Source organism: Hylobates moloch, unplaced genomic scaffold (assembly GCF_009828535.3).
Source record: "Hylobates moloch isolate HMO894 unplaced genomic scaffold, HMol_V3 SCAFFOLD_15, whole genome shotgun sequence".
In the NCBI taxonomy this organism is placed as follows: domain Eukaryota; kingdom Metazoa; phylum Chordata; class Mammalia; order Primates; family Hylobatidae; genus Hylobates; species Hylobates moloch.
The window spans coordinates 32,335,734-32,361,997 of NW_026652290.1; the positions used below are offsets into that span (position 1 = coordinate 32,335,734).

The 26,264-nt window shown below is 45.9% G+C and overlaps 1 protein-coding gene across 1 annotated transcript in view; it reads left to right on the forward strand.

Moving 5' to 3' along the window:
* LOC131381272 (uncharacterized) overlaps nucleotides 1-19,680 on the forward strand; it is a 55,532-nt gene extending 35,852 nt beyond the window's left edge. The window contains exons 5-9 of the mRNA XM_058428093.1: nucleotides 4,681-4,869; nucleotides 8,734-8,906; nucleotides 12,823-12,940; nucleotides 15,005-15,134; nucleotides 19,442-19,680. Of these exons, the coding sequence (XP_058284076.1) occupies nucleotides 4,681-4,869; nucleotides 8,734-8,906; nucleotides 12,823-12,940; nucleotides 15,005-15,134; nucleotides 19,442-19,680 (849 nt within the window). The remainder of the gene's footprint in view (nucleotides 1-4,680; nucleotides 4,870-8,733; nucleotides 8,907-12,822; nucleotides 12,941-15,004; nucleotides 15,135-19,441) is intronic.
* The last annotated feature ends 6,584 nt before the right edge of the window (nucleotides 19,681-26,264 follow it).

The following is a 26,264-nucleotide window of genomic DNA, read 5'->3' on the forward strand; positions in this document are numbered from 1 at the left end:
ATCTTTCCTTCACACCCATCTCAGTTCTCTTTCTATTAACCAAGGACCCTGGCAAGTTCCAGAAAAAGCCGTCTTGGTGTCCATGTGTGTGATTCACACCAGGCAGGCAGCACATGCAGACTTTAGGAGCCCAGACTTGGGAAGGAGACTGCCTGGGCTGTGCCTGCGTCTACCATTTCCTTGTTCTGAGATCTCAGAGAAGCGTTGTAGTCATTTGGGGCTTCAACATTTTTTTTCTAGAAAATGGGAACTTTGATAATTTCCTGATGAAAAATTAGTGAAAGCATGCAAAATATTTGCACTTGCCTAGCATATAGTAAGTATAAATGATGGCTGTAATTATTACTGTCTTCCGTGAAGTTTTTCCTGATGACTCTAACTGGAAGTGATTCCTTTGCTGTGACGGACAGCACTCCTCCTCTGGATGGAGCTGCGCATGCTACCTCCCTCCTCAGTCCGGGTTCTGTTGTTTGAATCCAACTTGAATCAGCACAGGCAAGAAGGATTTATTGGACGGATATTGGATCTACTGAACACCATTCACACACATTCATTTCTTTCCAGGGTAACAGACAGGATACTTAGGCATCCTGGGTCCCAAACATTTGATTTACTTATTTTTGCCCGTGACCAAAGTCAGTGGGCGTTACCATAGGTTGGCAGTGCCTGAGAAGTTTCCAAGCAGAAATGCTCAGCCCAGCATGTGATGCACAATCTGAGCTATCCCCGTTATAACCTTATGCCTAGCTGCACAGACCCCCCCCCAAGCCATTCCCTGGGTCTTCTCCTGAGATGAAACCAACCAGACCATGTGTTTCTCTGCCCCGCTGCACTTTACTTCACTTGCCTCAATATGATGTCATTACCATGTGAAGGGACCTTATTCCCAAAGGAGCAGGGAGGAGAGCACGCACAGTTCCCTTTTTCCCTGCAGCCTGACTCTTCTGTGCCCAGACTCTTATCTTCTAGGCTTGCCTCATTCCATATCTCCTGATCTCATGAATTCAAGTATCGTGCAGGCTCCTCCTTTTCTTATTGGTTTTTCCATAGGGTCTTCCTGAAACATACTTAAAGCCACTGGATTCACTGACTTAACATATGTTTCTGTCAGTTCACCTGATACATTCCCCTTCTCATCAATATCTGCTGAGGGATCATCTCTCATAGGTGCAAGGCAGGGTGGCGCTGGCCATCCAGAATCGGGAGAGAACAGCAAACTCAGCAGCCCCCATTACCATGCCTGTCCATGAATGGACATCATCTCTCCTGTTGGAGGTTTCTTCTGGATGAAGAGCAAAGCCTCACGATTCCAAGGTTTCTACCCCAGGGAAGCACTGTCCTTATACACACACAGTTCTAGTGTGAAAAACCACAGGAAAAAGGACTCTGCCTGGAGGGCTTACCGTCAGGTGTGTGGGAACATCGCCATCCATGACGTGTGTCTGACCCACTCTCCCATTCTCTGGGGCTTCTGCGGTGCAGAGAGACACCCTCCATTCAACCCGAAACAGCACCTCACACAGCCATCAGAACCTGCTGAGGGAGCTCATGGGTTTGGGAAGGGGCTTATGCATCTTCTGGGCACTTGTAAGTCACCATCTGGGAATTCTTTATTCCAGTTAAGAGGGTTTCCAATAGACGGTCCTAGGTCTCTTTCATTATTGAAGACCCTAAGGACATTTCTAGATTTGGACCTTAAGAGGTTGCTGACAGTTAAATATGGGTTGAAAAGAATATTTCCTAGTTTCCTAACCCTTGGATCAAGGACCTCCAAATCACATTTGCCATTTTCTCCCTTCTTGGTCTTTGGTCATTGCAGTTGAGTCTTAGTGTCAGCTTTCTCTCCCCTTCTCTTCTCTTCACCTACACCTGGTCCCCATCTGGGTGGCTTTCTGACCCTCAGTGTAATTAGTCCCACCCCAGAAGAGGCTTCAGCTCACCCCTCTCAGCATTCAGGGGACATCCCATTCTATCTAAAACAAGGCCAACAAAGCAGTAAAGTACATTGCAAAGTTGTCAGATGGTAGGTATGACTTAATGGAAGAAGCCAACACAAAAACAATAGCAAAGCCAGGTGACCTCTCAATATGTGCTAGCTCAGAAAGGCTAAACTATCAGCGACTGAACTTTACAGATTCCTTCTTACTCCTTCTTTAGGTCCTTCCTGCCAAGCACAGTAACTGACATATTGCTGGTGCACAGTAAGATATTTTGAATGCTGGCTAGGATGCTGAAGACAGTCTAGAAGAGCAGAAGAGGTTCAAAATTGGGGTAAAAATGATCATAGGAGGCATGGGCAGATTTCCTAGATGTCTTCTAAAAGGAGGGCAGTGTTAAGTTGAGCTTCAAAGAAGTATGCGATTGCAATTGCAAATGAGGATGGGAAGAACTTCCCAGGCAATTACAGCTCTGAGATGAGCTTGAACCCAGAGGTTCTCCCAGTGCTTTTGAGATTTAGATTTACTCCTGATGTGGAAGTGGATACCGTGTGGTTGGAGAGGGAGGCAGCCTGCAGGTAGGCCTTCTCTGTGGATGCTCTTCACCCAGCTCCAACTATGCACCTGACTGGTTGCCATTCTCAGCATTTGGACAACTTCTGAGTGAAGTGTGAGAAATCAGGACACTTGGCAGCCGTTGCCTCTTCTTGCCCCTGGACCACGCTTGGGGCCAAGTGTCCAGGTGGTGCACCCACATGCCAGGTCATGGCACTTAGAGCCTATCCTCTGCAATGTCCTGGTGCCAGACACACATATGTTCTTTCATCTGTCACATGACAGCTGCCCACTTAAACACCCATCTGACCTCTGCAGCTACAGCCAAAGTGTATGATCCGTCCATGTCTTGGTCGATTGAGTGTTGCTATAACAGAATACCTGAGACTCCGTAGCTAATAATGAAAAGAGGCTTATTTGGCTCATGATTCTGGTAGCTAGAAAGTTTAAGACTGGGCATCTGTACCTGGTGAGGGCCTCAGGCTGCTTCAACTTATGTGGAAAGCAGAAATGGAGCCAGTGAGTGCCAGTGAGACAGGAAGGGGGTGGAGAGACGTGCCAGACTCTTTTAAAACAACCAGATCTGGAGACAATTAATGGAGCAACAACTCTCTCGCCTCCCAGGGAGGGCGTTAATCCATTGATGAAGGATCCACCCCAAGATCCACACACCTCTCACCAGCCCCACCTTCCAACATTCCCACATTGGGGATTCAATTTCAACATGAGCTTGGGTGGGGAAAAACCAACTTTATCCAACAATAGCACCCCAACCTGTCCACGGATGATGAGTTTTCTGATTCCACGATCATTAGCCGCAGTGCTTTCCCCAGGTGCTCAACTGTGACGGAGGATGACAAGGACCTGGTGACTAACAAGGTGTGGGTGAGGGACACATGCACCCAGCAGGTCTCACCACAGGGCTGGCACAGGTGTCCTTTGATTTCCATTCCTTTCTTGGTGAAATATTTGCTATGTTTATAGCCTCAGAGCAAATAGAACCATGAACTTCTATCTCCCAATTTAGATAGTCCACCATCATGTTCATGTTCATGACCTTGCACTTTATAACAGCCACATTTTTTTTCCCTTCTGAGGCATGAGTCTGCTACCTTGGGGAATTTGGGGAGAAGCAGGAATGGAGGTGGGCCTGGAGGTTCCTTCCGCCCATGTTCCCTGCCCCACTTGTAGCAAGGGAACAGCCCCTGACCTTGAGGAACTCAGGGTCTAGTGGGTGAGTTAGAAACAACCCTTTGTTACTGGATTTACCTCTAAGCGCAGAGCAACTCGTCTTGATTCCAGGGTCTAGAAAAGGCCTAAGGGAGGCTTCACTAAAGGTTCAGTAGGAAAATCACCTGGCCTCTCTGTGAGTGCCCAACCCACTGCTGGATATCAGAGGCTGCTCTTTTTCTCTCTCACTAGAAAGTAACAACAACCAGCCGGGCACGGTGGCTCATGCCTGTAATCCCAGCACTTTGGGAGGCTGAAGCGGGCGGATCTCGGGTCAGGAGATCGAGATCATCCTGGCTAACATGGTGAAACCCTGTCTCTACTAAAAATACAAAAAATTAACCGGGTGTGGTGTCACGTGCTTGTAGTCCCAGCTACTCAGGAGGCTGAGGCAGAAGAATCGCTTGAACCAGGGAGGCAGAGGTTTTGTGAGCTGAGATCGCGTCACTGCATTCCAGCCTGGGCAACAGAGCAAGACTCCGTCTCAAAATAATAAAAAAAAAGTAACAACAACCAAGTTCACAGAGAAAAAAAATCACAATTATTCACAACAATTATCCCCTTTCATGTAGAATAATAACTGACATGAAAGTGTTTGGGCTCCCAAAGTTGAAACATTCAAAAATGCGTGAATTTCTTCAAGGGGCTACAGACTCCTTTCTCCCATGAAAGGCCTGAACATTTACAGAGGAAAACAAAATGTGATATTTTAACTCTTCTGGGATTTGAGTGTGCCAGATTTCTGTTTATACAAATTCTGGGTGAATGCAGCCTAAATTAATAGGGAATCATTTCATCTCCTCTTCTCACTTGGAGAAGATTGCTGAGAGCTGCTGGAATTGGTAAATTGGGGTTTTTCTTTAAAACAAAAAGATAAAAAGGACATTGATTTCTCTACTGTATTTTAAAGGTCTGTGTGTCAGAAATTTATGAGTTCTAGCCTGTTGTTTTCTTTCAGTGGCAAAGCAGCCCCCAGTCCCTGTCCCCCCACTGCCCAGCCACAGCAGCAGTGCCCACTGAGCTGAACCAGCCCCTCCCAGAGGACAGCAGCACAGACGGGGACAGCAGAATCACCCGTATCACTCGAGCGATGGCCAAGGAGGTGTTCCTGATGGCTCAGAGTTTGAGGAGGAGAGAATGTGTCCTGGTACTTGGGCTTCAGCCATCCGTGGTGGTGGGAGGACTGGGGATGGTGTGGGACATGGGGCTCACAACTGCTGCCTTCCAGAGCTGGGGTAGCCCTAGGCAGCTCCCAGGATGGAAGGGCCACACTGCGGGGCCATTCAGCCCTCAGCATTTTATGTACTGTCTTCATTCTGAGCATATCATAAAGTTCACCTCACGTCTCTTTCCCCCTCTTCTTTTGGGCTCAGTTACAAAGGCTTTGTCTTATTCCACCAGCGAGGATAATTTCCCAAAAGCTACAACTTAGTAAAATCAAGGTTTCTTTCATACCCCAAAAGAATGAACTGAAGGGAGCCACTGACATCTTGTTTTGTTTTTGTTTTTGTTTTTGTTTTTTTGAGACGGAGTCTCGCTCTGTCACCCAGGCTGGAGTGCAGTGGTGTAATCTCGGCTCACTGCAAGCTCCGCCTCCCGGGTTCACGCCATTCTCCTGCCTCAGCCTCCTGAGTAGCTGGGACTACAGGCGCCCGCCACCACACCCGGCTAATTTTTTGTATTTTTAGTAGAGACGGGGTTTCACCGTGTTAGCCAGGATGGTCGGGATCTCCTGACCTCGTGATCCGCCCTTCTCAGCCCCCAGAGTGCTGGGATTACAGGCGTGAGCCACTGCGCCCAGCCTGACATCTTTCTAAATTCCCCAAAGTAGAGGAAACAAGGACTGCAAGCACCTCAAGGATAGCTATTCAGGGCCGACACAGCCTGGTGAGGAGAGGGCTGCTCCCCACTGGCTTCTGGGGGCCACTTTCAATCATGTGTGGCCTGTTCTAACTCTCTTTATCCCTTTTCTTGATTAAATTTTGTTAAGCATTGTTTAATATCAATGCACCAACATGAAAAAAATGAAAGAAGTCCATCTACTGAGTGTGTAAACTAAAAGGAAGCAGTTGAACGTCACCAAGAGCCATTCAGGAAACCCCTTCCTGTGTGGGTCTGCTGGGTACTATTGGCTCCAAAATCCATGGCTGGGCCACATGGGGCCCCACTTTCTCACCCTGGCAGAGAGGGGTGTCTAGGAGAGAAGAGTGGGTGTCAAGGCATCCCCTGACTAGGTGACTGCAAAGCCAAACCCAGCAGCCCCACCACAGTTAAGACGGACCTTTTCTTGTCCTGTCTTCCTCCCAACCCCTGCCCACGACAGCCAATCAGCCTGTTGAACACCTGTGTGCCAGCAGCGAGCAAGAGCCACTCCTGCAGTCATTATCCAGGTTAGGAGACTGTAGCGGTAATGTGTGTAAAATAAAGTACCCACAGGAGCCGGGTGTGGTGGCTCAGGCCTGTTAATCCCAGCACTATGGGAGGCCGAGATGGGCGGATCACGAGGTCAGGAGATCGAGACCATCCTGGCTAACACGCTGAAACCCGGTATCTACTAAAAATACAAAACCATTAGCCGGGCGTAGTGGCGGGCGCCTGTAGTCCCAGCTACTCGGGAGGCTAAAGCAGGAGAATGGCGTGAACCCGGGAGGCGGAGCTTGCAGTGAGCCGAGATCGCACCACTGCACTCCAGCCTGGGCGACAGAGCGAGACTCCATCTCAAAAATAAAGAAATAAATAAATAAATAAATAAAAAATACCCATAGGAAACGGGGTGAAGGGGGCTCTCTCTCACCCTTCCCTCTCCTGTTCTTTTAGTATTCCTTTTCATTCTTATTCTAAAGACCAGTGCTTCTCAAAGTAGGCAACCAAACCCCATTTAGTACAGGAAGAAAGCTGGTAGACGCAAAGAGCTCACCCACACCCAAGACTTATCCAAAGAGAAGCCAAAGAACTCACTTGCTAATTCAAAACAAATTCTCAAGGGTATGAGGACCCACGTATTCTCCTAGGAGGTCGTAAACAACTGGTGGTGCCTTGGGTATCTTGGGTGGGTCTTGGTTTGGGATTGCCACATGAGTCTTTAAAAAGGAAGGAGCAGCACAATGCCAAATGACCTGGTACAGGTCTGGCTAGTTTGGGAACAGCCGCTTGAGTCCTGCATTTCAAAAAAGCTTTCCCTGTTTGCAGAGGTTTCTCTCACTGGCCTGCCATGGTGTTGGAAATACTTACAATTAGGTACTGGACATGGCTGTACTCACTCCCTTCTGATTGGAATTGCAAATTCCGCTAATGCCAAGTTTATTAGGGTTGCTTTCTTGTTGACCGGACAAGCTGGGGCCACATGCCACACAGAGGAGAGGGAACCAAGAAGTGGTTCCCCACCAGGCCAATCACTGAAAAGCACGGGGCAAGCAAAGTGAAGTTCTGCTTCCTGAGTTAGTGTCCATTCCTCATGGCATTTGGGAGGCTCCTCAGCAGGGCAGCTGCAATAGCCTGATGCCACTTTTCATGCTTGCTGACTGACAGCTTGAAAGCCCCACTCCTTCCTGTCCCCCTCCTGCCCCCTATCTGGGCAAGCCAATAAGAAAGCCCAGACACTGCCTTCTTTGGCACCAGTGGGAAGTTTAAGCCACATAACCCTGGCCCATGTGTGGAAGCCCTCATCCCAGCCAGTCAGCGTAAAAGCCAAGCCAGTCTCCTTTCCTTGCTCTCTAAAGCCATGTCAGACCTGGTTGGGAGCCTGCCCTGCTCTGCTGGAAAGCCTCCTTCTGTGAGTAACAACCCTTTTCATACCTTCTGGATTCACATATGGCATCATCAGTCCTGACACCTGAACCAGATTTTGGGAGGGGAAGTCTATCCTTTCTGCAGGGTGCCAGGGCCTACAACAGCAGGACTTCTGATGTTTTCTGGGTTTTCGTCTTCTGTGTCTACTTCCTATGGCCTGATGAAGGGCCACTTTCCCCCTCATCCCAGACAACGAGGTGAGGTTTTGGTGTGCCTCTATATTTACTGGAGCAGCCTATCTTTTATTTGTGTTAGCTGCCTCACCATTCACCATTATGTTGAAGATTTTTTTTTTTTTTTTTTTTAAGAGACAAGGTCTTGCTCTGTTGCCCAGGCTGGAGTGCAGAGACACAATCATAGCTCACTGCAGCCTCAACCCCTAGGCTCAAGTAATCCTCCCAACACAGCCTCTTGAGTAGCTGGGACTACTGGCATGCCACTGTGCCCAGCTAATTCTTTTTTTGTAGAGATGGGGTCTCGCTATGTTGCCCAGGCTAGTCTCAAACTCCTGGGCTCAAGCCATCCTCCCACCTTGGCCTCCCAAAGTGCTGGGGTTACAGGCATGAGTCACTGCACCTGGCTGTGTTTAGGATTTTATTTGAATAGAGGGTTCTGTTGCTCAAAAAAATAGAGAAGAACAGGAATGGAAAAGTTTATTTAGTCCAAATCTGTCTTTTAAAAGTAAAGAAAAGTGAGTCCCCAAAAGCTCAAAATTTCAAATCAGCTAATGGCTACGGTCTCTGAATCATTAGTTTCCAGCTGGTAAGTTCTACATGTGACCGTAGTCCTTCGGCCCTTGGTTCCAGCCACTATCCCCTTTAACCTCTATGTTTTCCACACCTGGCCCTCCCCAGGAGCCTCATACCTGCCCTGGGCCTGCTGAAAACTAACTCTGGACCTAGCGGAGGCCACAGCCTCTGTGGGGATGGGCTGGATCATGACCAGGGGGCTGGATCATGACCAGTAGGCTGGACTTCCTTCTCTTCAGCAGCCCCACCCAGATAAATGGGCCCCTGCCACCTTGTTCTGCTGGCTTTCAGGAGAGTAAACTTCTTACTAACCCAGGAAGATTTGAAGCCTTTGGAGGAGGTTAAGGAGATCACGGTTTAAGCTAAAATATGTTCATTTCGTGAGCTGAAGTAAGTTGTGTCAAGCAAATTTTGGACACTTTTTGGTTTGCCACCAATTTCTTGATATTCGAACTCTCATTTCTTTGATATAGACCAAAGATCAGCTCATTACCTCTGCTAGGAAAATTGCGACTTCTGGACAAGACTTTGCCAAACTTGTCTGCATCATTGCTAAGAACTGCATAGATCAAAGATGTTCCCAGGAGCTTTTGTGTGTGGTGGAGCAGGTTCAAACAATGAGCAACCAGCTCCGCATCATCTCCAGGTAGGAAGTAGCTCTGCTTTCTCAAGACCTGGGGGTGGGGGTTGGGGTGAGGTAATTCCTTTAAAAAATATACTTCTTTTTAATTTTATTTTTATTTTTATTTTTTTGGAGACAGGGTCTCTGTCGCCCAGGCTGGAGTGCAGGAGCGCTACCATGGCTTACTGCAGCCTCAATCTCCTGGGCTCAAGTGATCCTCCCACCTCAGCCTCCTACATAGCTGTGACCACAGGTGCATGCCACCACACCAAGCTGATTTTTTTTTCTTTTTTTTTTAAGATGGAGTCTGCCTCTGTCATCCATGCTGGAGTCCAGTGACGCGATCTCAGCTCACTGCAAGCTCCGCCTCCCAGGTTCACGCCATTCTCCTGCCTCAGCCTCCCGAGCAGCTGGGAATACAGGCGCCCGCCACCAAGCCCAGCTAATTTTTTTGTGTTTTTAGTAGAGACGGGGTTTTACCGTGTTAGCCAGGATGGTCTTGATCTCCTGACCTCGTGATCCGCCCGTCTCGGCCTCCCAAAGTGCTGGGATTACAGGTGTGAGCCACTGTGCCCGGCCCTGATTTTTTAATTTTTTGTAGAGACGAGGCCTGTCTATGTTGCCCAGGTTGATCTTCAACTCCTGGGCTCAAGTGATTGTACCTCCTCTGCCTCCCAAAGTGCTGGGATTACAGGCATGAGGCATCACACCTGGCCTTTTTAAATTTTTTAATCCTCCAAGAGTTTACATTTATTTGGGAAATATTAAACAAATATTGTCAATATTTAAAAATATTACAGAGGGCAAAAAACACAAGCTAGAGCCATTTCTCATTTTATTACAACTACATTATATCTGATGATATACACAAGAAAGAAAAAAAAGATTTAACTTGGAAAGTTAGTTTCTGAGCAAGTGTGAGCATAAAGTTAACGATAAGAAATTTTTAAAAGTCAAATGTGTTAGAACTTACGTTGCCCTTTAACACTGGTTTCTGCTCCCTTCAAAACACCAAGCTCCAGTGATACTGCTGTGTTTACAACACTGCAGGGTTAATCCACAAACACAAAGGACTGATCTTACTTTAAAACAATGCCTGGGCTGGGTGTGGTGGCTCACGCCTGTAATCCCAGCACTTTGGGGTGCTGAGGTAGTTGGATCACTTAAGGACAGGAGTTTGAGACCAGCCTGGCCAACATGGTGAAACCCCATCTCTACTAAAAATATAAAAATTAACTGGGCGTGGTGGCAGGCGCCTGTAATCCCAGCTACTCGGGAGGCTGAGGCAGGAGAATCGCTTGAACCCGGGAGGCTGATGTTGCAGTGAGCCGAGATCATGCCACTGCACTCCAGCCTGGGCAACAGAGCAAGACTCCATCTCAAAAAAACGAAAAATAAAAAAGAAACAGTGCCTGAATTTTGACCATTAACTCTCATTTGTGCTTTTACTAATCATAGCTAACAAAAAACAATTGCATTTTAAAATAAATTAGTTGCAAAGTTAATGTACTGCAATTGTCATCTGCCGAAGAAGAACAATGCCAGCACAGTGCTTATGTGAAAGTTAATCTATTTAATATGCTCAAACTCTGGAATTGAGCAATTTTCAATAAGTGCTTCCTTAATACAACTTCCCTATTGGTAATATAGAACATCATAATATAATTATGGAATCAGGCTTCATTTCAACCTGAGTCCCTTCGTTTCTACAGCAGCACATTTACCAATAACAAACTTCGTTTAGTAATATTATGTTATGGAATAGCTTCATAGTTAGAACTATTATCAATTGTTGTAAGGCATAAAAATTGCATTGCCAAAACCAAGGCATATAAATTGTTTTTAAATTAAAAATAAAACCTGGCTTCTGTTCTCCAGGAAATAATATTTCAGGCACATCATTGTTTTAAGATTTGCTACTGGGCCCGGTGCGGTGGCTCGCGCCTGTAATCCCAGCACTTTGGAAGGTTGAGATGGGCAGATCACTTGAGCTCAGGAGTTGGAGACCAGCCTGGCCAACATGGTGAAACCCTGTCTATACTAAAATTAGCTGGGCATGGTGGTGCCTGCCTGTAATCCCAGCTACTCAAGAGGCTGAGGCTGGAGAATCGCTTGAACCTGGGAGTCAGAGGTTACAGTGAGCGGAGATCTCGCCACTGCACTGGGCGACGGAGGGAGACTCTGTCTCAAAGATACAGCAACTACAATTAATTTGGGGTTGCAAATATGAGTATTGTTGTAAGGGTACCCGAGACTTGCTTTAATCAGGCAGACATGGATATGAAACATGCAGACATGGAAATGACCATCATGAAGGGGGAAGTCGTTATACTTACAGATGCCTAGAAACAGAAGGCACAGATGCCATGCGGGGCCACCAGGGAAGCACTAGGGTCGGTCAAAAGGCAGAAGTCAGGAGGAACCATAGGCAAGAGCGTTTACTGTGGTTTTCACAGGAAGGAATGGGCCAGGCAGGGAAAGCAAGCAAAGGAGTTTAGGATTGGTTAGTTTGAATCATTTCAGTGGGCTCTGGGAGTATAGGGGTTGTCTCTAACTGTCTGGAACCTGGCCTTGGGGTGATTAGGGCAGGTGACTAGCGGCTTGAAATGTCAGAGCTTGATGAAGGAGGTGGTTGGGGGCTGTGGGCTCTGGATTGGTTGGTTTGCGTATGGAAGGTGTGCTTACAGGTGAATCATTGACTGTCCCTAGGAATTGACTAGCCCTAGGAAGTGGCAGTCTCTGAAATACAGACAATAAAAAGGCATGATTTTTTTTAAACACAGGTGTATTTATCAAGCTGTCAATCTTCTAAAGGATCTGGAAGTCCTGAAATTTTGCCAAAGTTAAAGTTACTTAAGTTTCACAGCATTTTCATTCTCAATGGTAGAGAGCAACTTGTTTAACTAAATTTAGTTACATTCAGTTTCAGACAAATACTATTGAGATGTGCAATTCAATTAGGAAGTACGAGCCTGATTTCTGATTAGAACTTTTTTTTTTTTTTTTTGAGACAGAGTCTCACTCTGTCACCCAGGCTGGAGTGCAATGGCGTGGTCTCGGCTCACTGCAACCTCTGCCTCCTAGGTTCAAGCAATTGTCCTGCCTCAGCCTCCCGAGTAGCTGGGACTACAGGCACGTGCCACCACACCCAGCTAGGTTTTGTATTTTTAGTAGAGATGGGGGTTTCACCATGTTGGCCAGGCTGGTCTCGAACTCCTGACCTTGTGATCTGCACACCTCGGCCTCTCAAAGTGCTGGGATTACAGGCGTGAGCCACTGCACCTGGCCTGATTAGAACTTTTAATCCTAGCCCCCAAAACAATTATATACAAAATTTCTCATTCCCTTTCATTAGATATGGTAGTTGGCATTTGTTCTGCTTCTCAGTTATTTTCATTGAAAACATACTTCTTAATTTATAGATACTGTCATATTTTCTTAAATTAAAATTGTATTTTAAAAAGTTAATTTAGACCTTTAGAACGTTCTTTCTCTGTGCCGGGCATGGTGGCTTACACCTGTAATCCCAGCACTTTGGGAGGCTGAAGTAGGAGGATTGCTTGAGGCCAGGAGTTCAAGACCAGCTTGGCCAACATGGCAAAACCCCATCTCTACTAAAAATACAAAGATTAGCCATATGTGGTGGTGCATGCCTGTAGTCCTAGCTGCTGATGAGGCTGAGATGGGAGAATCGCTTGGACCTGGGAGGCAGAGGTTACAGTGAGCTGAGATTGTGCCACTGCACTCCAGCAGCCTGGGCAGCAGAGCAAGACTCTGTCAAAAAAAAAAAAAAAAAATTCTTTCTCTGAATAGTCCCCAGTCCTCACAGAAGCATCGCAGCTTTCTGAAAGAGAGTCACATTGTAAAACCTCCTAGTACTTATTTGAGATTGCATCTCTTACTTGGAGTAAAATCCACTTTTCTCCTGTAAACTTCCAAGTGTAAAGGCCTCCCTGGCAAGAAGCAAGTCCTCTGAAGAGCTCCTAGTGGAAAATGCACAGCAGCTCCTCCAGGCTGTCTTCAAGACCATGAGGGCTGCAGAAGCTGCAAGTCTCCGGGTAAGTGCTGACTCAGAGAGTGGGTGCCAGCCTGGGGTACACATGCACACCACAACTCAGGGTCACAGGCCCACAGACACATGGCAAGCTGGAGACATTCACAGCATACCCTACCTTCTTCTTAGTGGCTATATTCAACTTCATTTCTTCCCTACACCTGTCACCTGATTCCTGTGTGTTTCAGTTTGGCTAATTTCTCTCTACCTACCTTCAGTTTCACTGATCATTTCTTTACCTGTATCTAGTCCTCTGATGAGCCTGTCAAAAGCATTCTTTATAGCTGTTACCATGTTTTTCCTCATTTCTAGCATTTCTGTTTGTTTTTAATAGTTTTTATCTCTTTATTAAAATTCTCCATTTTTTGTCCTTTTTTGTCCACTTTTCCCACTCATATTATTTTAATTTTCCTATCTAATAATTTCAACAGGCTCTGGGGTATAGGGGTTGTCTCTAGCTGTCTGGAACCTGGCCTTGGGATAATTAGGGCAGGTGACTAGCGGCCCAGAATGTCAGAGCTTGATGAAGGAGATGGGTGGGGGGTGTGGGCTCTGGTTTGATTAGTTCACATATGGAAGGTGTGCTTACAGGTGAATCATTTTGCCCCAGACAAAACCCTATGCATAGATGCAGACTTTTCTTGTGTTGTAGCTCCATGGGTTCTATACACTCACACTAGCCTATTCTTGGCTGTTAGCAGTTTGTTAAAGTTTTGGACTAAATCTTCTTATCAGATTATATGTCAGCCCATCTTCCTCCTGTGCTGTGTTCTATGTAAGCCAGTGCTTATCTCTGTCTCTCCTTGGAGGTGGTTGTCTTTTCTAACTAGTTAGTTGCCCTTCAACCTCAGCTCTCTAATGGGTTCAAGAAAGGTTATATTTTTGTGGATTATCTGACTTTTTCCTTCTTGTTAGGGTGAGAACAACACTCTTTTCAGCTTTCTGTATCCTAAGTGGAAGCTGGAAATAGAAAGTATTTAAGTGCCTACCTGAACACCTTGCTTGGGGCCTCTGTGTGTGCTATCCCACATGTGCGAGACCCATCCCTGCCCCTGCACTTCCACCACCCCTGCCTGGCTCCTTGTTATCCTTTAGACCTGAACTGAAGTTCCACCTCCTCAGAAGGGATGACACACCTTCACTATAGCTAAACTAAATCACACTCACTTTCCTCTGTCTTAGTACGTTGTATGATTCTTTTGTAGCACTCATCACAGTTTGTAAATGTACATTTACTTTCATTCCTTGCATCTATGTATGTGTCTGGCTCTTTTCTTAGAATGTAAACTCCATGAAGCCACAGACCTGGGCTAGTGGTCTAGTGTGTTGAGGTGCTGAAAATAGAATGAGAGTTTTCATTTCAAGTTTAAAGAAACTTTGTACCAGTTAAGTTCATAGCACATAGACAAAACATGCTCAGTGAAAAGCATTTGAAAAATGTGCAGATTTCAACTACAAGTTCCAGAGTCCCTTGAATATAAAGAAAGCTGAGAGAAAAGCTCAGGCCTGGCCGCTGTGGAGCAGCATCTCTCTCTCCCCACGAGCTCTGGCCACAGCCCACAGCTTTCTACTGAGCCCGCAGCGCCAACCACAGCACTGAGGCAGGACTACTGCCTTTCCCCCATCTCTGGACCATTTGGATGCAAGAAAACCTGAGAGCCAGGCTGAGCATCTGCAGCATACACCTGTGTCCTGGCTCTGCTTGGGCCACCGGCCTAAAGACCCATGGATATTTTACATGAAGCAAACCGAATAAAGTAATATCCAAAAAGAGGAAGAACTTGGAGTGGAGGGAAAATTTCTAAAAACCAGCTACATTCTTAGAACTTTCCACTGGCATCAATATAAAGCCCTTTGATGTGTTTTGCCTCTTCTTCCAGAATGGGCAGGCTCCAGTTCAGGGCACCTCTCCAAATATGATTCCCTGATCCCTGTACAATTAGGGCTAGAACATCAGAAAGCTGGTCCCTACCCTGCTCAGAGGAATTCCATAAGGAAGACTCCAATCAGCTGAAACTGGGCAAGTGCACAGTATCCCCCAGTGCTTAATTATCTTTCTCTCCTCCAGGGTTTGAGAGAACCTTCCCCAGATCCGGAGGAATTGGAAGTTGCTGCCTTCTGCCTGCAGACAGATTCAAGAACCTCAACCATGGATGTGATGAGTGGGCCTGAAAAAACCAAAAACTTCCCCCACAATCGTGCCTGTTCAGAAAATTATAAAAAAGAGTAGTCCAGTCAATTCCTTTGACCTGTATCTGACCTGACACTGGAGCCCGTGGGGGGCCTTTTTTTTTTTTGGTAGAGCTCATCTTTGCCAGGTGGGTGCAATGGGAATCTCGGTCATGCAAGTCCGCCTCCTCTGCCTCAGCCTCCCAAGTAGCTGGGACTACAGGCGCCCGCCACCACACCCGGCTAATTTTTTGTATTTTTAGTAGAGATGGGGTTTCACCGTGTTAGCCAGGATGGTCTCGATCTCCTGACCTCGTGATCTGCCCGTCTCGGCCTCCCAATGTGCTGGGATTACAGGCGTGAGCGGCTGCGCCCGGCCTGGGAAGCGCCTTTTAAGTTGAATCAGATTGCAGGGTCACAGGGTGACACGGTGGTTTGGATGGGTGCAGTGTGGCCAGGGTCCAGCCTTGCACAAGGCTGCCCTGACAACATTACTTGTTAGGGAACATCCCTGGGCCCCTGGTGAGGCTGATTTCCTCATGAGAAGGACACACGTTTCTTGGCTTGGAAGGAACAGCACATGTAAACTGTGGAAGGAGAGGGAAAACATCCGAGTACCGTTAGCTTAAGCCTTTATTAAGGTGTTATGATGGGAGACCATTCCCAGAATGTTCTGCAGGGAGCCAGGAGCTGAAAGATATATAAGTTAGATAGAGGCAGTGAGTCAGAGCTCCCCTTGCTCAGATATGCAGACACTGTTCCAACTCTGAACTGATGGAAAACAGGTGTGCTAGTCGGGGGACAGGATGGAAGGACTACGCATTGGGGCCGTGGAGCTCTGGCACTATTTTGTAAATCTGGGTTTAGCATTTGGGATGGAGAGGAATATTTGGGAGCTAAGGCCTTAGCCGATGCAGTAGGAGTTTTTCATTTCTTCGGTGCCTTTCACAAAACCTATTTGGTAAAGGAGAGCAAGGAGACTGATGACCTTCACCTCAGAAAGCTCACGGCCAGGAGCAGAGACCTGAGTCCCGGCCAAGGGTCAGGGAAGGAGGCTGGGGATGCAGACTGGGAGTGGGGGGTGCCCCGGAGGCAGGGGCGAGGGTCTTGCTTGTCTGGGGGTCACTGTAAGCCTCCTAGATTCCACCGCAGCCCTTTGGGACGGGGGGGCCAACTGGATACTGCATGAGATTGAATTGCCCTCAGTCGGGTGGGATGATGGCTTGGATTTATAGTAAATAAAGACAAGGATTTTTCCTTTTTTTTTTAAGCAGGGCACACTTAGATGAGTTTTGACACACATGCCCCCATGAAACCATCATCACAATCGAGATAATGAACATATACATTGTCTTCCAGAGTGTCCTCAAGCCACTTTGTAATCACCCACCTCCTACCCCGTCCCTGTGATGACTAATCTGCTGGTTCTTCACATGTCTGTCTTAGCATAATTTTTTTCAAAGTTCATGCATACTGTAGCATGTATTAGTACCTCATTCCTTTCTATTGCCAAGTATTGCCATTGTTTGGATATACCACTTTGTATTTATCCATTCATGAGTTGATGGACATTTGGGTTGTTTCCACTGTTTGGCTATTGGGAGTAAGACTGCTATGAACATTCATTTAAGTTGTCAAATTTATTGACATAATATTGTTCATAATATTTCTGGCCAGGTGCAGTGGCTCACGCCTGTAATCTCAGCACTTTGGGAGGCCGAGGTGGGTGGATCACCTGAAGTCAGGAGTTTGAGACCAGCCTGGCCAACATGGTGAAACTCCATCTCCATTAAAAATACAAAAAAATTAGCTGGTCATGGTGGTGTGCACCTGTCGTCCCAGCTGCTAGGGAGGCTGAGGCAGGAGAATCACGTGAACCTGGGAGACAGAGGTTGCAGTGAGCCAAGATCATGCCATTGCACTCCAGTCTGGGCAACAGAGCAAGACTTCATCTCAAAAAAAAAAAAAAACTGTTGTTTTTTTTTTTTTAATTATACTTTTAGTTCTGGGATACATGGATAGGACATGCAGGTTTGTTACATAGGTATACATGTGCCATGGTAGTTTGCTGCACCCATCAACCCATCATCTAGGTTTTAAGCCCTGCATGCATTAGGTGTTTGTCCTAATGCTATCCCTCCCCTTGCCCCCAACTCCTGTGTATGATGTTCCCCTCCCTGTTTCCATGTGTTCTCATTGTTCAACTCCCACTTATGAGTGAGAACATGCAGTGTTTGGTTTACTGTTCCTGTGTTAGTTTGCTGAGAATGACGGTTTCCAGCTTCATCCACATCCCTGCAAAGGACGTGAACTCATTCCTTTTTATGGCTGCATAGCATTCCATGATGTATATGTGCCACATTTTCTTTATCCAGTCTATCATTATGGACGCCCGGCCTTCTTCTAGGATTTCTTTTGTCCCACTGCTGAGGCAATGCCTTTTTTTGAGTATCTCACTCTATGTCTCATTATTACCTGGTGTATCCACTCTGGATGGTGGAAATGCAAACTGAGGGTTACAGCCGTGTTTGCTCTGGGGATTGTATCCTTTAACCCTTGTCCTAACCGTAGGTGTTTGTTCGCACACGTGTCTGATCAGTACTTAGCTGGAGATTAGGGGAGGACCCTTTATGGCTCTCCAGGGTTTTCTCTGTGTGCATCTCTCACCTCTCTCATACTCTGCTTGGCAAATTCTGTCCACCTTGTGCCCTCTGGACTCTCAACTCTGTTCTCAGCCCTGGGAGATTGCTGCTCTTGGACTGGACTCCTCCATTGCACTACAACTTAGAAACTTACTCCAGGGAGTAAAACTTGTTTAGTTGAAGGACTCATCATTTTAGTTTCCTCTCTTTTAAGGATCACTGTCCCATGCTGCCTGATGCCCAATATCTGAAGACCATTGTTTTAAATGTTTTGTTCAGTTGTTTGTAGATTGAGATAAAGGGTAGGTGTGTTGGGAAATCTGGTCTTTGTTACTTCATCTTGGCCAGTGATGAAAAATACTCACTCTCTCTTTTTAGCTACTTTTCTTCTGTCTATAGACATGCTTGAGTTTTCTTTTTATTAATTACATTTCCTGGACTCTCTTGCTCTATTCATAAGTTTCTATAACTTATAGTCCATCATTGTTGTTTTGTTTACCATCCACCAATTCTTCAAAACAGTGGCTTAGTTTTTCACTGTCTCCCATTTGTCAGATCCAGTGGGCTCTTCCCAGAACTCGGACTCTTTGACCTCTCAACCCATCCAACTCCAGTGACCTCCTCTTGCCATCCTCTCCTACTGGCCTCCTCTCTGCAGCTTTCTTTGTTGTCCAGGGCTTTTTACTCCTTCTGCTCCATCTTACCTCTACCTATTACATTCTCCATACTGTTGCCATTCTAACCTCTCTAATTTACAACTTTGGGCACGTCTCTTTCTGTCTTCAGACTCTTCCATGGCCTTAACTGCAGGGCTGACCAAGTGTGGCTTGAACTATCCATGATGTCCCTTCTCCCCATGCCCGACCAACTGACAAACAGACACACACACACACAGTTTCCCTTAGTTCCCAACTTGTGCTCTAGCATTACCAAGCCACTTGTGGATGCCTGGACAGAAATGTCTATTTCATACCTTCGTGCTTTTGCTCTCACTGTTTCCTCTTCATAAAATGCCCTGCTCCCTGCCCCAATCCACCTGGCAAGCTTATATTTATGTTACAGGACTCAGATCAATTGTCTTCCTCTGTGAGGCATTTCTTTTTATTTTTTCACTTTGTAGAGGTGGGGGGTGGGGGGCGGGGTCTTGCTATGTTGCCCAGGCTGGTCTTGAACTCCTGACCTCAAGCAATCCTTTGGCCTCGGCCTCCCAAAGCACTGAGAATACAGGTGTGAACCACCACACCTGGCCTGAGGCATTTCTTTAACCCTGACACACACCAACAATTCTATTCAGAATCAACAAGCTCCACCTGGGTGCTTTCTCTGTGCTCTTCACCAACTTCTCCAAGTTCTCAAGACAGTCCTTAAGATAGCATTTGATCTGGCTCCTGCCTCTCCCGCCACCCTCTGTCTTCCCCACCCTTTTCTTATTCTCTTGCTCAGATCTGACAGTGTGACTTCATTTAATTTCCTCAGGTATAGAAATGTCCCTTTCTGACTCAGGACCCTTGAACAGCTATTCCTTCTCCCTGGAAAGCATCCCCCATCAGACTTCAGATCTTAGCTTTAAAAAATCACTTTCTTGGAATGTCTTTCTTCGTCATACTCTGCCCTTACAATTTTTTTTTTTGGCACTTGTCACAATTTGTATGCATATTGGTGTGATCTTATGGTTTCTTCTCTTGCCTTTCTAGACTGTGGGAACTACAAGGATGGGGACTGTATCTGTTTTGGGGTTTGGTTTTTGTTGTGTCTTACTAGTTTACCCCTAGAACCTGCACAGAGCCGGAGGTGTTCGGTGGGTGTTTGTGAGCATTCTGCAGCATGGCCTCCAGAGGGCGAGCAGGCTCAGCCGTCCTTCCTGCAGAGACCAACCCAGCACAGGCCAAGCCCCTCATTGGAAAAGGGAGGGGAGGGTGCCCAGCAGCCCTGAGAAGTGGCATTCATCACACTTTAATAACATGCTTCACATGCCAGCTCTTCCAAACAACTGTAAACTCATAGCCTATCTGTCCTGTTTGCTGCTGAATCCCCATAAAATACCTTCCTGTATAATCTTGCACACAGTGCAGAAAACTATACATGTGGACACCCCATTTTTCCTGCTCGTATTGTCAATAAACAGAAATAAAATCAGGCTGCGTGTGGTGGCTCACACCTGTAATCCCAGAACTTTAGGAGGCTTAGACAGGAGGATTGCTTGAGCCCAGGAGTTGGAGACCAGCCTGGGCAACAGAGTGAGATCCTGTCTCTAAAAAAAAGAGATAAAATTAATACTCAGCAGCAGTGCTCCAGATTTACAGAACCATGAGCCCTGTTTTCTCTATTTCAGTATATTTTCTGGATGTAAACTCTGGATTGGAAGCTGGGCCATGTGATGACATCCATAGGCCCTAGGTACTCTAATGTCCGAAGACCCCACTCTGTCATACAGCATATGACACCCATGTGCATCCATGTTCTACATTGTTTGTGCACTCATATATATGTTATCTTAATTATATATAAGCATTATGAGAATAACTTTGCTTTTGAAATCATACATCCACCTTTACAATTTTCTTTTTCTTTTTCTCTCTCTCTCTTTTTTTTTGAGACAGAGTCTCCCTGTCACCCAGGCTGGAGTGCAATAGTGTGATCTTGGCTCATTCCAACCTCTGTCTCCTAGGTTCAGGCAATTGTCCTGCCTCAGCCCTCCAAGTAGCTGAGATTACAGGTGCCTGCCACCATGTCTGGCTGATTTTTGTTTGTTTGTTTTTGTTTTGTTTTGTTTTGTTTTGTTTGAGATGGAGTCTTGCTCTGTCGCCCAGGTTGGAGTGCAGTGGCGCGATCTCGGCTCACTGCAACCTCTGCCTCCCAGGTTCAAGCAATTCTCCTGTCTCAGCCTCCCGAGTAGCTGGGACTATAGGCACACGCCATGACGCCCAGCTAATTTTTGTATTTTTACTAGAGACGGGGTTTCACCATATTGGTCAGGCTGGTCTAGAACTCCTGACCTCAGGTGATCTACCCACCTCGGCCTCCCAAAGTGTTGGGATTACAGGCGTGAGCCACCATTCCCAGCCAAATTTTTTTGTATTTTTAGTAGAGATAGTGTTTTGCCATGTTGGCCAGGCTGGTCTTGAACTCCCGTCCTCAAGTAATCTGTCCACCTCGACCTCCTGAATTGCTAGGGGACCTGGGAATGTGCACACACCTCATGGATAGAGGCCCCTGATTTGAAATCTTGGTCTGTCATGTCATAGCGAGGACTGGCTGAACTCCTGCTGAGGAACAGATGTTGTGTGAGGTACTGGGGAGAGGGAGGCAAATACAAAGAGAGCTCACAGTGCAACAGAGGAGACACAGACAGCCAATTGAGATGTAATCTGATCAATACCAGGGGAGCACACGGAGAACACTCAGTCCTCCCATGCAGATCCAGATGTGTGATAGACCAAGTGGAGAAGCCACCAGAAAAGGGTCTTGACTTCCAAGCCAACGAGTTTGGACTTCCTGTAGAGATGAGGAAGTCATGGAGGGCTTTTAAGCCAAGGAGTGGCGGGATGCTAGCTGCATTTTATGACAAACCAGTTGCTACATAGAGGACTTCAAATGGTGTTCTCTCCCCGTGTTCCTTGCTCCTTTGAGGTGATTCAGGAGTGGCACCCAGCACCCCCACCCCAACTTCAGCCAGAATGTCTCCGCTGTTATCCATGTTGTACACTGGGGTTTCACAGAAATGCTTCGTTTGGAAAACGTAGAATATGAACTCCTTGAGGACAGTCTTTTCATTCACTAAGGAACCAAGTATTGGCCCTGAGTAAGTGCTCAATAAATATTTGATGAGTTAATATGAATATATGATGCAGGGAATTGATTTGAGTGTTGGGATAGTTTGAATTATTATTCAGCAATTACTTACCCTGCTACCAGTTCCACTGTGGCAGAGTGCACTTTCCTGGACTAGATGTTAGTCTTGGCTGTGTAATTTGCTGTGGCAATGAAATGTTAGTGGATGTGATGTGAGCAGAGACTTGAAATGTGCTCATATGGTTGGATTTACCCCTTTATGTTCTTGTGTTTTGCATTAAGAATATGCCTTCAGGCTGGGCATGGTGGCTCACATCTGTAATCCTAGCACTTTGGGAAGCCAAGGCAGGTGGATCACTTGAGGTCAGGAGTTCAAGACCAGCCTGGTGAAAAATAGAAAAATCAGCTGGGCGTGGTGGCACAGGCCTGTAATCCCAGTGACGTGGGAGGCTGAGGAATGAGAATCTCTTGAACCTGGGAGGCAGAGGTTGCAGTGAGCTGAGATCGCGCCACTGCACTCCAGCCTGGGCAACAGAGCGAGACTCTGTCTTCAAAAAAAAAAAAAAAAAAAAGAATATGCCTTCAGGAGACGCTGACTAAAGAGAATAGGATGTGGACCTTAGCTGCAGCTTCACAAATGGATACACCTGTGTAACCACCCGCACTCACGCTATAGAATGTTTTCCAGGTCCCCAGAAGTTCCTTGGGCATCTTGAAAGGAAAGTTTCCCCCATCCCTTGCCCCAAGCAAACTTTGATTTGCTTTCAGTAACTACAGATTAGTTTTGACTGCTCTAAAATGTTATATAAAAGGAATCACATGGTAACTTTTGCATCAGAATTCTTTCATCCACATTTTTTATATACTGCATGTTGCTCTGTGTGTCAGTAGTTTGTTACATTTTGTGGTTGAGTAACATTTCATTTGTGGATATAGCACATTATCTTCATCCATTTGCATGTTATAGATATTTGGATTCTTTGCAGGTTTTTGCTATTTTGAATATAGTATGAATGTACGACATGTTGTGTGAACATATTTATTATTTCTCTTGAGTAAATACAGTAGTCTTTTCTTCTCTATGAGGGATATACTCCAAGACTCCCAGTGGATGCCTGAAACTATGTTTTTCCTATACATACCTGCCTATGATAAAGTTTAATTTATAAGTTAGACACAGTGAGAGCAATAAACAACAATAACTCATAATAAAATAGAACAATTATAACAATATACTATAATACAAGTAAAATAAGAGTGACTTGAACACAAGCCTGGGGATACTGCAACAGTCAATCCGGTTGCCAAAATAGCTACCGAGTAATGGGCAGGTAGTGTATACAGCGTGGAGACACTGCACAAAGGGTTGGTTCATGTCCCCAGTGGGACAGAGCAGGATGGCATGAGATTTTTATCATGCTACTCAGAGCAGTGTGCAATTTAAAACTTACAAATTGTTTATTCCTGAGATTTTCTAGGGTATTTTTATTTATTTATTTTGAGGCGGAGTTTCATTCTTATTGCCCAGGCTGGAGTGCAATGGCGTGGTCTTGGCTCACTGCAACCTCTGCCTCCCAGGTTCAAGCTTTTCTCCTGCCTCAGCCTCCCAAGTAGCTGGGATTGCAGGCACCTGCCACCATGCCCAGCTAATTTTTTTGTATTTTTAGTAGAGACGGGGTTTCACCATGTTGGCCAGGCTGGTCTCCAACTCCTGAACTCAGGTGATCCTCCCGCCTCAGCCTCCCAAAGTGCTGGGATTACAGGCGTGAGCCATGGCACCCAGCCTCTGTTGAGTATTTTTGGACTGCAGTTGGCTATGGGTAACCGAAACCAATGAAAGCAAAACTGCAGGTAAGGGGGAACTACTATGCGTAGGAGTGGAATTGTTGAATAAAATGCTACTTGCATTCTTATTTGTATGGGAAACTACAAAACTATTTTCAAAAATGGTTGTTCCATTTGACATTCACACCATCTGTCATTACCAGTCTGTAAATTTGTTCATTCTCAAAGGTGTGTAATGACATCTCATTGTGATTTTAATTTGCATTGCCTTAATGACTAATAACATTGAGCATCTTTTCTGGTCCTATTGGCCGTTTGTTTATCTTTTTTTCTTTGCCTTGCTTCTTGTTTTTGTTTGTTTGCTTGTTTTTGTTGTTTTCGTTTTTGTTTTGAGGCGGAGTCTTGCTCTGTCACCCAAACTGGAGTGCAGTGGCACAATCCCGGCTCACTGCAACTTCTGCCTCCTGGGTTCAAGTGATTCTTGTGCCTCAGTCTCCTGAGTAGTTGGGATTACAGGGGCCTACCTCCATGCCCAGCTAATTTTTTGTATTTTTAGTAGAGATAGGTTTTCACTATGTTGGCCAGGCTGGTCTTGAACTCCTGATTTCAAATGATCCACTCGCCTCAACTTCCCAAAGTGCTGGGATTACAGGTGTGAACCACTGCACCTGGCCTGGTTGCTTATTTTCTTAACAATGAGTTATAAAGTTTTCCTATATATCCTGTATATAAGTCCGTTGTGTTACGAGTATTTTATTCCAGTCAGGGGCCTGCCTATTTGTTTTCGTAAAGATGTCTTATAGGCCGGGCGCGGTGGCTCACGCTTGTAATCCCAGCACTTTGGGAGGCCGAGGCGGGCGGATCACAAGGTCAGGAGATTGAGACCACGGTGAAACCCCGTCTCTACTAAAAAATACAAAAAATTAGCCGGGCGTGGTGGCGGGCGCCTGTAGTCCCAGCTGCTCAGAGAGGCTGAGGCAGGAGAATGGCGTGAACCCGGGAGGCGGAGCTTGCAGTGAGCCGAGATTGCACCACTGCACTCCAGCCTGGGCGACAGAGCGAGACTACGTCTCAAAAAAAAAAAAAAGATGTCTTATAAAGAGGAGAAGTTAAATTTTTGGGGGAATCAAATTTATTTTTTCTTTACAATTCATGCTTGTGTGTTATATCTAAGAAATGTATGCCTACCCCAAGATTGCAAAGATTTTCTTCTCTGTTTTTTCTATAAGTGTGTGTGTTTATTATTTATTGCATATGAATATCCACTTGTCCCAGCACCATTTGTTGTTGTGTTTGTACTTTCCCCGTTGAAATACCTTGGCAGCGTCTCCGTGTTGACCACGCACGTGTGGGCTAACTTCTGATTTCTATATTCTGTTCCATTGGCCTATGTGTTTATCCTTATGCCAATCCTATACTCTTTTGATTACTACGACTTTACAGTGAGTCTGATTATTTTTGTAGGTTAATTGGAGTGTTTAAACCATTACATTTAATAAAATTATAGATATGGTTTGCTCCTTTTCTCCTCTTTTTCTGCCTTCTTTTGGATTACTTGAGCATTTCTTTATAGTTCCATTTTACCTCCACATTGTTCTATAAGCTATACTTCTCAGATTTATTTTTATATTAATCACACTTGGGTTTACAATATACATAATTAATTTATCATAGTCTACCTTCATATGACATTTACTACTTCATCTATTGCATATCTCTGAATAATACACTTTCCTCTTCTCTCCTATGCATTACTGTTGTCATACATATTTTATAAACCCCACGATCCAGTATTATTATATTTGCATTAAACAGTATCTTTCACAGAAATTTAAAAGTGTGACAAATTTTTAAATATTTACCTAAATATTTACCATTTCTGTTGCTTTTCATTCCTTTGTATCATTTACTTCTGCCCAAAGAACTTTCTTCAACATTTCATATCATGTAGGTCTGATGGCAACAAATTCTCCCAGCTTTTGTTTGTGTGAAATCATCTTCTTTTTCTCTCATTTGTGAAAGGTGTTTTTCCTGGCTACCTAATTCTATATTGAGTTTCCTTCAGTATTTTATAGATGTCTTTTCGTTGCCTTATTCATTGCTTCGTTTCTGAACAAAAGTCTCCAGTTATGAGGCTTATTTCTCTGTACATGATGTGCCTTTTATTTCTGGATCCTGGATACTGCCCATGGCAGGGGCAGGGCATGGCACATCCAGTGGTGGTGGTGGTGGTGGTGGTGATGGTGGTGGTGATGGTGGTGATGGTGGTGGTGGTGGTGATGGTGGTGATGGTGGTGGTGATGGTGGTGTTAGTGATGGTGGTGGTGATGGTGTTTGGTGATGGTGGCAGTGGTGGTGGTGGTGATGGTGGCAGTGGTGATGGTGATGGTGACGGTGGTGGTGGTGATGGTGGTGATGGTGGTGGTGGTGATGGTTGGTGATGGTGGTGGTGATGGTGTTGCTGATGGTGGTGATGGTGGTGGTGATGTCAGTGGTGATGATGGTGATGGTGGTGGTGGTGGTGGTGGTGGTGGTAGTCTGGGGTGCAGGAGCAGGAAGTGGTAGTGGCCTGAGTCTGGTGACTGGCAGCCAGGCGTCTTGAGGACCCTGGACAGGTAGTCATCCAGAATCGCCTGCCTGTCTTCCTCGTGGCTGCTGGGGGACAAGGAGGGCAAGGGAGTGCTGGGTGGGCACCCCCTCCTTCTAGCTTGGACCCTTCCTTCTCTTTATCCTGCATGGGAAGGCTGCTCAAATTCACATTTTAGTATTAAACGAAAACTGTGGAGGACCTTTACATAGACGTCTGGAGTTCTGTGTCTGCCAGCACTCTCCTCTCCAGCGCCCCCACGCAGCTGCCCCTGCCTCATCTCATCTCCACCTCTGCTCCATTTAGCAAGATTGCTGCACAGCTGCGCTCTGCCCGGGATGCCCTGCTCTGTG